This window comes from Toxotes jaculatrix, chromosome 22 (genome assembly GCF_017976425.1).
Source record: "Toxotes jaculatrix isolate fToxJac2 chromosome 22, fToxJac2.pri, whole genome shotgun sequence".
Taxonomy (NCBI): Eukaryota; Metazoa; Chordata; class Actinopteri; family Toxotidae; genus Toxotes; species Toxotes jaculatrix.
In genome coordinates this window covers 11,694,095-11,708,876 of record NC_054415.1, presented here as the reverse complement: position 1 = coordinate 11,708,876, position 14,782 = coordinate 11,694,095, and the positions used below count along the sequence as shown (strand labels likewise).

Below are 14,782 nucleotides of genomic sequence, written 5' to 3'. Positions count from 1 at the left end.
CAGAGGGAGTGAGGGAAAGAGGAGAGGAGAGGGTGAAATCTTAACTCGTGATGTTTTGAGCTGGCGCACAGAAGCGTGACAGAGATCAGGCCTGTCATTCAGCGGTGGACACAGATGAGTATGAAGATGAGCTTCCCCTCTCGCTTTCAATGACTTTTTATGAATATCACTTATCTGGCCTTTGCTTCTTCTCCTCCGAGCTTCATAATCGCATCCGAACACTTTCCAATTGCTCCTGACAGCGCTGCGCTGCCTGCCATTTTGCTGAGCATAAAAATGGTGACATATGCCATTTGACTCTTCTAAAGCTACACAGTAAAAGCCAACTGACTTTGAATTGATTTAAGTGGCACACACAGATGTTCAATTATGTTCAGCCCTCAGATGTTCAATGTTTTATTCCCCTTAAGTTACTCAACCACAGTAGCCTGTTGGCATATCCAGAGGAGAGAGCAGAAACTGTCACAAGACATATCCTCAGTGGAGAAGTTCCAGTTTTTATCTGCAGTTCCCCCAAAACTGTCTCGCCAGTAAGATCATCTTGGCAGCGAGATCATCTTTATCTCAAGGACAACAATGGAGTCTCAATGCTTTTTAGTGCTGCTCCTAAAAGGATATTTTTGCAGTTTGAATCCTCAGTGCATGAATGTATTTATAACTGCACTCGTGGCAGTATCATATACCGACATCAGTGAACCCTTTTGAAACAGACAAGTGGCTCTTTGAACGACATACACTTATTTTTCATCAAAAAAAAATCTGCTTTCAGTGTGTCAGGGTTAATTGACATTCTCTTTCAGACCTTAACAGCTAAAGCCAGTGTAACAGGACTGTGTCATGAGGAAATGTTTCAAATATAGTGTGTTTAAAAGCTCTGTGACAGGGCCGTAAATGAGTTCATGACTCTTAATTTGAACCGCGGCACAGAGGATTTGATACCTAACGTTTCCACGCCTTTGACAGCAACACTGACCGTTACATTGATGGAATCGTAAATCTCACCCAGGTGGCAAAGGTACAAGCACCCGATCTGCACAGAATCAGATTTTATGGCTGTGTGACAGGCCACAGCTTTTGTTGCAAAACCCTAATGCCTGCTTTCAGAAAAACATGTGTGTGCCAAGATTTTAGATACGCTTTCCCTTAGAGAACGTTTCACAATCAAAGGAGATGAATGACTGGCAGAGGTGACATTAATAAAAACAGAGTAATTAGTAAGACAAAGACTCACTGATCATTTTAGGACAACACAGCAGGAGAAGAAGGACTTTTGTTACATAGGTGACTACATGCAGATCCACTGTCATCAACAGTGAACTGACAAAAATGCCACTCCGCCTTTCTTGGCCACTATTCCCTCTGGACTAAATAAATGAGTTGTTCTCAAACGTCAGACATTGTCTGTCCGATCATAAGCAGTCATTTCTTTCATTGACTGAGCTGCGAAGAAACTCTTGAAGGTGCCTTTTTAAATTAAGCCACTGCTCATCAACATGTCTGCGTTTATTTAACGCTCGGGAAAGGATGGCACAAAAACTTTGATGAGTTTGATGACACTGAAGAAAGATTGGCCTTGGTCATTAGAGGGTTTAACTCAATGATTAAAAATAAGCAAAGAAAAGCACTTTTAACTCCACATTTAACCAGTAAAGCCCTTGTATTGAAACAGCATATCAAAGATATTTAAAAACTTCTTTAGAACAGATGTTGAACATTGAAAACTTTCATCCCAGCGGCCCTGGGTTTTCACTGACTGCTCACCTGAACAGAAATGCGATGTCAAGATGTGAAACCTTTTATACAGCTGAGTGAAGAGATTAGACAGTGTTACACACCTAATGTTTTAATTCATCTGCTTTTGTAAGAAGGCAGAAAAAATAAAAGGCAAAAACCAAATTGAGCCACCACATCCAAATCATGGTTTTAATTCACCTAAAAATCTTTCACCGTGTTCCCAGCCATTTTTTGAACCCTTCTGCTATTACCATCAAGCTGTGCACCGGATAGCCTCATACTGGTCTTCATGCACTGTATTTCTATCCTCATGAAAATTACAGTGATTTCAAAATGTCACCCAGCACGATCCAATTTATGGCACTTTGTAATGATTGACCCTCTGCAGGGCCCTAGTGGGACCCCCTGCCCTGTTGCCATAGAGATTCTCTTATGTAACTCAGCAACCCGGGATCAGCAGGGTTTAGGTTCTTCACAATGGGAATCAATAACAGTTCTGATGAGTGGGATTTTTATGCGAAAGTGACCACTTAAGTCTTTTTTTAAAAACTCCACCATCACATCCATCATGCAAAACTTACCTTGACAAAACACATTCACACCGTACATTTAAAATCTGCACATGTATTTTCACTGGAGCCCTCTGACACTGTAGACACTTAACATGTGACTACAGGACTTATTCAATGATATTTTTTTTTGTTTATTTTGCTTCATAATGGAGCCACAAGTGATTTCCTACATTTCCCAGAGGGGCCTTTGACCACTGTGAGGGACACTGGTGTGAACTCCACATTCAGCAGCGGGTTACAGTGCATGTGTAGGTGGAGAGGGCAACAGTGATGGTGAAAGTGGAGCAATAGTTTTTCCATTTGAGAAAAAGTTGTGTGCTTTGGGCAAATTATAATGTCTGTGGCAAGCACTACATAATATTCTACACAGCCTGCTGTGGCGTCTGATTTCAATCTTGCGTGACTTCTTAGATTATTTCACATCAAGGTGTGTACAGCCATAGGAGCACCACAGTCTGACTGAGTTGCTAAGGTTCTCAAACAGCTCTGCTTTTGTAATCATTTTGCATCCAGTAAGATGAAATTTTGTATAACACAAATGTCTGAATGGCTTTAAAGAAATATTTCAGTATTTTGTTAAATGTGTTTTCTTGCAGAGAGCTAGAAGAGAAGACTGATTCCACTCTCCAATTTGCAAGTTAAATCTGAGTCTACATCCAGCTCCCTGCTAACTTAAGTTTGCTTAGAAGTTACTTCTACAGACCAAATAACAGTCTAAAACATAAACCTGTTGTTGTCTGGAAAGTTGTCTTCCAGACTCCAGCTAAGCTAAGATAAAACTTAATGTGACTCTTAGCTATAAAGCAATAAGCTATAAAGCATAATTCCAAAAAGGTTGAACTATTCCTTTAAATATTTAACAATAGGAGAAACCTCAAAGTTAGATTCCTTTAATTTGACATCCACAGATCATTACTCGATATGTCTGATGTGATGTGAGGACAAAGCTCACCTGCAGGAATGATCCCTATGTGTAGAGAACAGGGCGCCAACTGTGCATCTGGTTGGTTCTGGTCCACACCGTGGTCAGTTTGGGTTCTGGTGACCAAGCCGTGCAGGATCTCGCTGAACATCCCATCTCCACCCACACACACCACCCTGGTGCACATAAATGATATCAACAGCTTACAAGTTGCATACATGGGTCTGAGAGTTCTTGCCTCTAACCTTGACAATAACACAACTGGGCAGCAGGTCTAACTGTGAAACACTTCAATAAATAAGAATACCACGCTGTGCCACCCTGCATTACAGCTTTTTAGTCTGTCTCAAAAACCTTACATAAAGGCTCCTATAAATTGTATGAACTGCAGAGTAAAAGCATAATGGATTCTAACCCTGTTTTGCTGGACCGCATATCTGATGAACAGAAGCTGAAGTTGATGGGAAACTCTGCAGGAAAACCCTTTCATGTTATTGATGCCCTTTATTTTCAATTATGGGCTGAATTTTACCTCACATGCTCCCCTCACTCACAGGCCTGAGCAGCAGCATGCTGTACAATTTGAGCTGAAAACATAAACTTGACTCTTGTGAGTGGCTGGTGGAGTTTGATTTATTGCAGTAACTTTTGATGGATGCTAGATGCATGAAATGATGATAAAATGTGCAAATTGGGTCAAAAGCTAGAAATTAGTTACCTCAGACCTCTGTTCAGATACATTTGCTATGTCTGAAGTTATTAGAAGCACCCACAGTTAGTCTTATTTCCTCAAACTTACGTTTTTCAAAAACAAAGCATCCTATCCATCAAACAAGTCAAATAAGGTACATTATGGAATTCATTCCTGACTATATTTCTGACCAATATGAGCCCAAGTGCAGCCTGACATGTTCAAATCACTCCTAACATACATTATAGCTGCATTTTCCTACACAGTTTTTACCTTGTGTTTGCTCTTATATTTATAATTGTACATACAATGTTATATTTATTATTGATGTAGGATTGCAACTTTATTTGGAGCCTACACTTGAGTATGAGGTTCAAGAACAAGACCCAACAAAACAGGAAGGTTTACAACAGTATCTATTTGCTACACTACTATGTAGCATGTTTACTAATGTTTATCTGCCAAAGGAAATCCTGTATTTACTGATAGTAACACTGCCAGGTCACAGAAAACTCACTCTGCACAAGGGAATGCAAGTCAGTGTCAGAGATCATCACAGTGACACTCACTGTTAAGCGTGTGAAACTCACAGGGCTTTTGTCTCAGTGATTAAAATCTAACACAATACAAATTACAACACAACAGGGCCTCGCACACACTTATATTATGCACTAGCCGACACACAGCTCATGGCCGAGTCTCTCAGTGTTTTATTACAATATGAGAAGACAAGGGTCAGATCCTTGTCACAGTGAAGAACCAGCGTTGAAAGCCTGGAAGCCGCAGCTACCTAGCTCAAGCACTCACCCGTCATATTTATCGAGATTGGCCTCTGTTTTCAAGTGGTCTCTGGCGTGATTGGCACGCTCTGTAACTACAGAAATAGAAACAAAATCAAATGGCAAGTGTTAGTACAATTCCACTGAAAGGGAATGCACAGACAAAATGACTAGACGCTTTGTGTCTTGACTCGTTCAATAAGCATGCTATTACTTATAAAAAAAAAAAGATCAGGAAAAGTGCTGCACTTTTCAAACAATCACTGGAACTTGTTGTGCAGATTAATGTTCACAAAAAGCGAAGCCACAGTAGCACAAAACAATGTAATTCAGCTATTGTATATTAGCCTGTAAAATGATCCCTGGGCCCACAAAAACAATATTTCAACAGTAAATCTGTTTACCAGGCATATAGAGTGAATAGTATTCACTCCGATGGACTATCAATACCCCAGACCATGTGTAGCTGGAGCAAACACTTATTGAATAATAGATGTGTTTGGATACCCAAGCTTATCAACTATCGCAGCTTCCATTAAGGTGCTGGTGTGATTAATGGCACTATAAGCCAAATCATATCCGTGCGAGCCTCTTCGGTCCCCGCAAGAGGCCACGGTGGACGTGGAGATCTATACGGTGGCCATCGGTACTCATTTTTTATTTAAATGTTGAGGAACACTACTGATAGGGACCCACCAATCACATCGGCCGAGATGCAGGCGCGGCGAAACAGCGGAGCCACCCTCTGCTCATAAATACGCTTCCCGCGCCGCTTCCCACCATAGGGATTGATGTACACCAGAAGGTTCTTCGGTCGGTTGGCTGCAAAGTGAGGGAAGGGTGTGAGATAGTCATTAAAAAGGCTCAGTGTTTACCTTTTTTTTTTTTTTTTTTTTTCTTACAAATGTGCAGCTGACAGCAGCTTGATGAAGTTTTCATTAACCAGAGACCTTTCTCAAAATGCTCAGTCAAACTGACTGGTCCCCAAAACATGCTGCTCAAGAAATAAATGGTCTGTCTACTGACTATGGGAGGAGTGTGGGGCAATTCAGAGGTGCTGCATCATTCGGTGATAAACCTACGAAGTGCTGCTGTGATGGAGAATACTAAATGGCTTGTTTATGGCTGTTGTGGAAGACTGCATTTAGGACAACAAACTGAGATAGTATAGAACAAAGCAGCTGCTCAAATTGAAAACGAATGGATCGGGATCAAGCGCTAAATGAGCACAAAGAAATATAGGGTGATATTGTTTGGCAATAAGACAAAAGTCCCATTAAATTACATAAATGGATTGTCAATGGGTGACGTAAAGGTGTACTGTGGAGGCGACGAACACTGCCGAACAACACTGAGGCTTCACCTTCACAATAAATGTAGTTAATTTTCTTGAATTGATTCATCTTTCCAGGCAAAATGGGGCCAAGTGCACCATTTCAAATGTGTTAAACCCATCTTACACTCGTATTTCCACACTCCAGATACACACTAAGTCTTTTAGAACCCAATAATACAATCAGTTGAAATCACATTGTTAAGTCCCAAAGAGTAAAACACTGTATTTTGTGCTCAACTAGGTCAAAAATGTAATAAAGCTTAATATGTTCTGACTTATAGAGTAATAACAATGTTTTGTTACTGTAAAGTGTTAATACATCAAACTACATAGTTAGGCTGATCTTTTCTTTTGCAAACAGATGATGTAAAAATTTTGATAGGTGATGTGCTCTAGGTACATTTTCAATCAACTTTTGTCTTTTGTGTTCAAAAGGGATGTTAACATGTAGTAGACAGATGTGCAGATTCCTTGGAACACATCTGGACAGTAAGCTGGACTCAAGTACTAACGCGAGGCAGCCAAAGATATTTTTATACGACACTACACTCTTTTTTTTTAATGCTTGTAATGCTGCCATTTATATGTTTTATCATACTGTTGTTGCTGGCTCTATTCTTTATGCCTTTGAGGGACTGTCTGGAGGAGAAATGCAGAGGACCACATCTATTGTTGGTTTGCCTCTGGGCTCTCCTGAGGTTCGCTGTGCATAAGATAGAACTGAAAAGAATGAAATGCTTTTTTATGGACAGTAATAAACACTAAAGGAGGAGCAGAGCTCACAGGGCTTGTCTTGAATGATAACTTCATTAAAGAAGATGAGTGGAGAGAAGATGGCAGCTCTAGAAAATAACTAAGTACATTTACGCAAGTACTGCACTTAAGTACAATTTTGAGGTACTTGTACTTTAAATCAACAATATAATATCTATGATTGTGAAATGGGCCATTCTGCATAGTGAGTACTTACTAAATACTTCAGTAAAATTTGAGATGCAGGACTTTCAAGAAGAAAATTTACCAAGAGTTACCAACAGTCACCAACAGTAACTTAGAACGCATACTGTACGGTGCTGTCCTGGTGAAGCAGTCCATAAACAAAGGAGAGAAAAACACTGAGTTGTATATCTACAGCTTAGAGTTGCTGTCAGGTGTTGGTGGCTCGAGATGTCAAAAGGCCTGATCCTCACAGAACACCCTGTACAAAGGCGCTCCAAGCAGAATATACTGTTCTATTCAGCACAGCGTCTTCTAGTTCAAACTTAGCCTGCCAGACAAATTACAGCACCAGCAGCAGCTTCTAAACCACTCTCTATATGAAAAATCAATTCTAATTGTTCATCATGGACCAAATATATCCATCATTTCACAAAGGAAGAAGTGTGTTTAAGTATAAGCGTTACAAGGACAGCCATTTTCACCAAGCTAATACTTTTTCAACAGGTACATTTGCCCTTTGGTTCTGTGTCATGCAGCTTAATGAGCCAGATTCCTCCTGCAGTACGTGGCACATTTATGACATCTGTGGTCCATAAACTGATTCTGATTGAGTTAAGGTCTGATTAAGCCAAATGCACGTCATGGCATCTGTTATAAAGAACAGCATTAAACAGTACGTACTGAGAAGTGACAGCTGCTCACTGATAGCTTGGATCCACTGCTCACAGAGCGCCTGATCGGCGCAGTGGAAGGTGACATCGCTACACCGCCACTGGTGCTGCCTTGTCCTTCGCACATACGAAACTGTGGAGATATAAAAGAAGGAAGACAGGAAGAGAGTGTGAGAAAAAAATAATGTGTTATAGATCATTGCCAGGGATGGCTTACATTTTACAATCCACACGGATACGTTTAGGTCATGTCTGCGGATAGACCTTGAATCTTTGTGTAATACTCTAATGACTTACTGAGCAACACTTCATAGTTATTAGACCAAGACTGGAAAAAAGGAGTGTCAAAGGAAGAAAGATGCTATCATGAATACAAGAGAATTCCTAATCTGATTTTAGAGAGAGATATAAGAATGTGCTAAATAAAGCCTCTGATAGCTTTTTCCATTCATGTTATGTTTGCCACCCACGATCTAAAATTACTCTCCCAGATATGAATCACTGTGAAACTTCTCACATTGTGTCTGATTTGGTGAGTATTTCGGGGCTCTGGGGCAGGTCTTTTCATGCCAGCAAGGAGGTATGATGCTTTGTTCGTTCATTCTTTTACCACTGACAGCGTTCACTACCACCTGACTCTGCTACAGCGCAGATCTGCTACCGAGAGTGAACCCTTGCTTTATCTTCACCAGCCAGGTCAATCAGATACGTGAATGAGTAAGAAATGAGGGCATGAGGGAAATGAAGAAGAAGCCGGTTAAATAGAACAGGGCTCTGCTGATAGTCAGACAAAAAGTAAGAGATGGAGTCACATAATATCCTGCTAGGAACATTACTGAAATATTTACATTAAGGACCCAAAATTCACTCGCTAAGCACTTTGACAGCAGATTCACTCACTAAGCATTTCAAAGTCAAATTATCACACTAAGCAATTTTTTTTTCCTCCCCATCAGATAGAAAAGTTAACTTTTCAGGCAAGCTCTTCAGCCCAAATCACTTACAGTACCTCATGCTTACAGTGGGGCACAGGCACAGAGACGCTGAGAGTGGGAACAAAATCATCCTTTAATAAGTTACATAATCAGGATGTAAGTGATGGGACGTGTCTTTGAAGCCAAGTTTCCACAGACTGTGGGAGCGCAGTCGTGTCAGACTCGACACACTCTAATGCCAGTAAAAACTCACATTAGTGAGGTCATTTTTAACATTTGGCTGTGATAAATAATGTAAATCCGATCTTGTTTGGATATAATCTAATGGCTCAAAATCAAGCTTTAGCTCATAAGTCACTGGCATGCTGCCATCTTAGACCCAGTCAGCTAAGCTGTGAGGGACTCTGTTGTTAATGCATTACTTTCAGACTGTGGAGCTGTCTACAGGCTTATTTCCAGTGGCAGATCACTTGTGATTGGTGGAGCTGAACACAGGCTCTTGGCACACTTACCCAAAATGTAACTGTGATGTGGCATTAACCTACTGCAATAAAATGAAAGTGACAGTGATGAAAACTGGCTCCAGGCAATGTTGTTGGAAGGAACAAAATATGCTGCATCTATTTCTTAAAGGGGCACTTCAGCGATTAGGCGCTGCACCTCCATGAAGATGTAGGATGGAGGACAGATTTAAAAAATAACAGTCAAAATTAGTGCTGCAAAAGCAAAGATATCATGTTGCACAGAAGACATTATACAAGTGTTTAACCAGCTAAGATGTACAATAAGGCGAAGAAGAAGAAGAGGAGCTCTTTTGTTTGTTGTATTTGGCTGAAAAACATGAAAAGGTTTTCATACCTGTAAATGCATGAGGATACACCTGGGAGAGCTGCTTTGCTTTTTTCTGACTCCTGGTCTTTGCGTCGTCGTGGTTGTCTTCCTCAGTCTTGCAGACAGCCACTATTTCACACACCTGAACAGCATGACTGTGCGCTGAGGAGATGAATAAATTAATTCATTTATATTGTAGTGGACTGCATGACACAATCACAAATCACAGTGTTATTTTTCTGTCACAGTTGGTCTGTGGCCTATAATAACTTTTTCACTTTCTGACGGGTACATAGACACACAATGACAAACCAAAGCAGCTGTGGATATAAATATAAAGGAAATGTTCACAAAAAATACATCACTTACGTGAATATAAAAGGTGCTATAATCAATACCTTTATATTAACAATGACCACATGACTGAGAACAGACAATTATCACCTGCCCTCGCAGTTCCCCTCAGCTCTAAAGAGTGCTTTACATATTTCAGATCATTGTTTTACTTTTATGGACCGCAACTTCACTGACTTGTCTCAGTACGGCTTTCATCAGACTTATTGGAAGTCTATCAATGATTGCACAAACAATAAAATGAATGTAAAGAATATCACAGCCATATCCCATGAGAGATTGTGAGTGTTTGGGGAGGAACAACAGCTTCCTTTACTTCTTTCTCACAGAAACGAGATTCAGGCCTCTGGTTTAAAATGACTTCAGGGTGAAAGATTTTGGCAGCGTTTGAATGGTTTGTTCATTAACAGAATTTGTCAGGTGTAGTGGGATTTGGTACCGCCTGGCATTGATGAGACAGAGTCACCTAAAAGAGCTGCTAAGTGACATCCAAGATTTTAAAAGGTATTTATTTACTATGTTTGAAAGGTAGAGAATAGGAAAATAAAGGGAATGTGACATACATAGCAATAAAATCATTAAAAAAAAGACCTTAAACCCCGAAGTTTAGAGTGTAAGAAGGTGCAACTCAGTGCAAGGAGGGTGATACCTAAATATTCTATACTAGATCTCACGATATAGCTTTCCCTTGTAAATTGTTTCTATATTTAAATTCAGAAATTCTGGGCACTCAAGCGCAACAGATAGCTATGCTACTAACGGAGCAAATTCACAAGTTCACTTTTGTACTCGGAAAGGACAATATTACATGCAACGAGTTTAACTGACCTCTTCAACTGCATCACATACAGGCATTCCAGTCTCTCCTGCAAATTTATTCAGCTGATATGGTGAAATGGATGGGAGGGAGGCATGACATATTATTTCTCTCCTGGGAGTCTGAGGGAATAGGATTTCATTTCTTTCTCAAATAAAGATGATGCGCCATGCAGGCATGAATAACTTTATGGCCATCGATATTCACACTTTGACAAATAGGAAGAAGAGTTATGGCCATGTGGGTAATGGCTTTATTTTAGGGGAAAAAAAAAAAAGAATGAAGAGTTTCATTCCAGCTATCTGAAAAATGACACCTAGTGCACTGCCAAAGTGATTGTTGGTGCTGAATTAAAATATATAATGGATTACTGAATGTATGTATGTAGAATGGGATTTAAACATTCCATCTATTTTCTAAACTGCTCATCCTGTTCAGGGTCACACGGGCCCCGACACTACCCTGTCATTGGTTGGGCTGCCTGTATCACACATACAGAACATACATTGTCATTTTAGACTTTTCAATTACCTAACCCACATGTCTTTGGACTGAGGGAAGAAACTAGAACACACAGAGAAAACCCTTGCAAACACAGAGAGATACACACTGTACCTGTATTATTTGTTGTAAAATAATTCTGTCAAAGATGCATTTAAACTCCTCCAAAACCTCTAAAGTCACACACCATATCTTCTGTATTTAAAACATTTAGGAACAGAAAACAAGACACTTGGTTTAATAAGCAGCCAACAACAGCTTCTGTGTATTTACTGACCTTCAATACTGCACGCAGCACTCTGAATGTCCCCGTGTTCACACAATGAAGCTGCATAACCTTCAACACTGAACACATTTAACCTGGCGATTCCTGAATGTAAGTTTCACAGTGGCAAGGATGCTCATTTATCCTCTTTGGTAGAGGTTAAGCTAACACATGGTTATTATTTACATGTGTACATGTGGAAAAAGATCTATAATGGCTCATTACTGACAATGAGATTTAGGTCAGTATACGTCACACTGACTAACACCTGCAGATATTTACAACAGGCCTTCCACAAACACATCGGTGAGGAAGTTTATTGTTTAACCTGTTGATTTAAGCGCACCTTTTACGCACGTGCATGCGATTGTGTAAAGTCCAACCCAGCAGGAAGATGGCTGAGACTCTAATCTGCATCAACTGATGTTGTAAAAGTAGTGCAACATGCAATACTGATGTTTGACTTATCTGTACAGAGATGTGCTGACAAAACAGACACAGTGTATTGAGCAGGATGTGCTAATATGTCAAAAATCATTTCATGCAGGCATAAACAGATAAGAAAAAGCAGATTATCTATGGTAAAATGTTGCATGTTGATAGTGACAACTAGAGGCAGAATGAGCCCAAGATTACAACAAATTGTATTAAATTTGAGATAATTCAACAAAAACTAAAAAAAAAGTGCCAAAACACTGAATATCTTATCTTGTATGTAACACATTTACATGTTTGTTATCTTAACCTACATCCCTCACACCCCCCTGTCTTATGGTGAAATCCGAAAAATGAAAAATATATGAAATCCTTTCTCTGTGTTAACCTGGTAGTCAAAGCTACCTCTGACAAAAAAACAAAACAAAACAATATTCATCAGTGAGCGAGTACAGGCAGCATCTCTTTCCCTCTTTCTCTCCCTTGCTCTCTGGGCAGGCCTTTCCTTTGGACAACTTGGTCAAATTGACCCCAGAAACAAGCACAAAGCTAACAATCCCAGTGAACTGTGTTGGGGGAAACAACTGGAAACAATAGCTGACATTCCCATTTTCTCACACTGCTCCAATAACCCTGCCACACACACACTCACTGAGGGGATAAACACACACACACTCAGATATGCACACACAAGTACACAATAATCCCATCACCCCACACACACACCCAGAACACATAGCCACACACAAATTCCCTACTTTTTAGCTCAGTGCAGTCCATAAGCTACATGCTAAGCCCTCGGCCATACAAGGCAGATCCTCTCTGCTCTGCACTGACATACTTTTCTTTGTGTTTGAAAAGAATCTTAGCCCTGGCAGTCAGGCAGTGTGCACTGCCTATTCATACCACGGGGCTCAGTGTGTTACTCTGAGCCGGAGAGGTCCACTATCTGCAAGAAGTCAGCTTTTCAGGAACAGGGCGGGTTTATTTTCTAATGCCTGGAACTTGTTCTGCACTTGAAGGAAAGAATTCAAATGTTTGCTTTGTTGCTGTAAAGCTACGGTGATACCTGAGAACACCGATATAGAAGACTGGTGTCATTTTGGGTCACATAATAGTCTACGTCTGGCCTCCATTTCCTGCAACCACTTTAGAATGAAAGACATATATGATTTTTCTTTGTTTTTTGTCATTTTAAAAACTCTAAATTTGACATTATTTGTGCTTCAGCTCTCAGTTTCTCTAAATTAAAGACCTGGATAATGGCAATTAGGCCTAAGTGGACACGCTGTAACATCTCAAGGAGACAAACAACAAACGATCAGTCACGAGGACGGCAACCTACACAGCACAAAATTAAAACCAAATATTAATGTTGTCATTTCAACAACTCTGAAAGCATAAGTAATTAAATTAGTGTGACCTGGAGCGTGACACTTTGTGTTTGTGTTACTGACTCGATTCTCGGCTTGGCCCACTGTAAACACTTGAGGCTGCCAGGTGATACTGATATCAGTGTTTCCTTATAAAGCCATAGAATTTCGACTGTGAGTTGTGAAAAAAAAATGTGTAACACATCCAATTGTGAAAAACTTTTTCAACTTAGCTCTCCTGGTGTGCCAGAAATACTGCTTGTATAGATTTAGATATAATTCACAAGATTTATGGGTATGATTCCAGCTGATGTGACATCTAAACCCCTGAGGCAGTGCTAAAACAATGTAGTTAATACTGCTTTAAACTGACAGTTACCAAATTAACTATTATGATCCACTTGAATTTAATGGGGGGAATTAACTTACATACATGCTAATTACCTACTGATAATAATAATAATGGTGTGGCAAATACATCACTTTAAAGGAATAGTTTGAAAATTTATGATATGATTTATGAATTTAGAGAGTTAAACAAGAAGACTGACACCACTCTAAGTGTAAGTCTGTATAGTGAATATAAAACTATAACCAGCAGCTTGTTAGTTTAGCTTAGCACTTGAAACAAAGGAATTCATTGCATCTGGCTGAGTAGAAGTCCATAAAACCACAATTTTTACACAGATTAAACAAACAGGGCATAAAGTAATAAGTGAAGCAGTTTCTTGCTTTGCTAACACACTCAAGAAAAGGCAGCACTTTGATGGTTATAGAAAGTGTTTCAGTGGAAACATCAGCTTATGGATTAGTGTGTGCTGCAAAGCACAGTATTTTTGCTTGTTCTCTGCTTACAGTTGTTAATAAGTAAACATTTATAAAAAGCAAAATCTGAAACTGTCCAAAATTTGCACAAGATTCCTTTTGGCAACACAACCGTAAACATCCTGACAGGTTTCAGTTCAGGTTTCCCCACACAAGAGGTTCACGTTGGCTGCCATGGGAATAAGGCCAAGTTCAAAGAGACAGTCACGTGAAATGAGGACAAGAAGCAACACAGAGAATGATTCCCTAAGCCTGGCATGTGAAACTCTGGACCTCAAATTCTGGCAATGGCAGTATGTTGTTTTGCCCTGAGTGTGAATGTAATCCCTAGCTCTGGCATTGTTAGAGCCTTTCTCTACTGAGCCAGAAACATCCAAGTCCTCCGGGCCCTGGGTGCGACCGATTTCCATTGTAACCACATGAGATGGATTAACACCTGCCCTGCAAAGTGAACACAGTTAAAGAGCCATGACCAGTTTACAGATATTTAAACAATCTGTGAATTTGCTGTGCACATGATTGTATACAGCAGTCCTTCTCAGAGGCCTATAGGTAAAATTAACCAATATCACAGTAAGGGAAAGTCTGAAAAAATATTTCTGTGTAGCAGAAATATATTTTTTCTGCTCCCCTATCCTGTGTAATTATCTTGTGACCCTCTCAGATTTCCCTTGTGACCACTTTGTAATGTCCAACCGCCATATTGGGAACCACTGATAAGCACTATCTGTAATGTCTATGTTCTATCATTCCGACTAAATCCTAAACGTGGTAATGTAAGCATTAGCAACCTGTGGTCTAT

At 39.9% G+C, this 14,782-nt stretch overlaps 1 protein-coding gene across 2 annotated transcripts in view; it reads right to left on the bottom strand.

The window, feature by feature from the left end:
* The window catches only part of cerk (ceramide kinase), a 33,474-nt gene that overhangs the window by 12,938 nt on the left and 5,754 nt on the right, over positions 1-14,782 (bottom strand). For both annotated transcript variants that reach the window (XM_041030270.1, XM_041030271.1), the window contains exons 2-6: positions 9,438-9,572; positions 7,655-7,777; positions 5,395-5,520; positions 4,727-4,793; positions 3,259-3,404 (exon numbers count right to left, since the gene is read on the bottom strand). In XM_041030270.1, the coding sequence (XP_040886204.1) occupies positions 3,259-3,404; positions 4,727-4,793; positions 5,395-5,520; positions 7,655-7,777; positions 9,438-9,572 (597 nt within the window). The remainder of the gene's footprint in view (positions 1-3,258; positions 3,405-4,726; positions 4,794-5,394; positions 5,521-7,654; positions 7,778-9,437; positions 9,573-14,782) is intronic.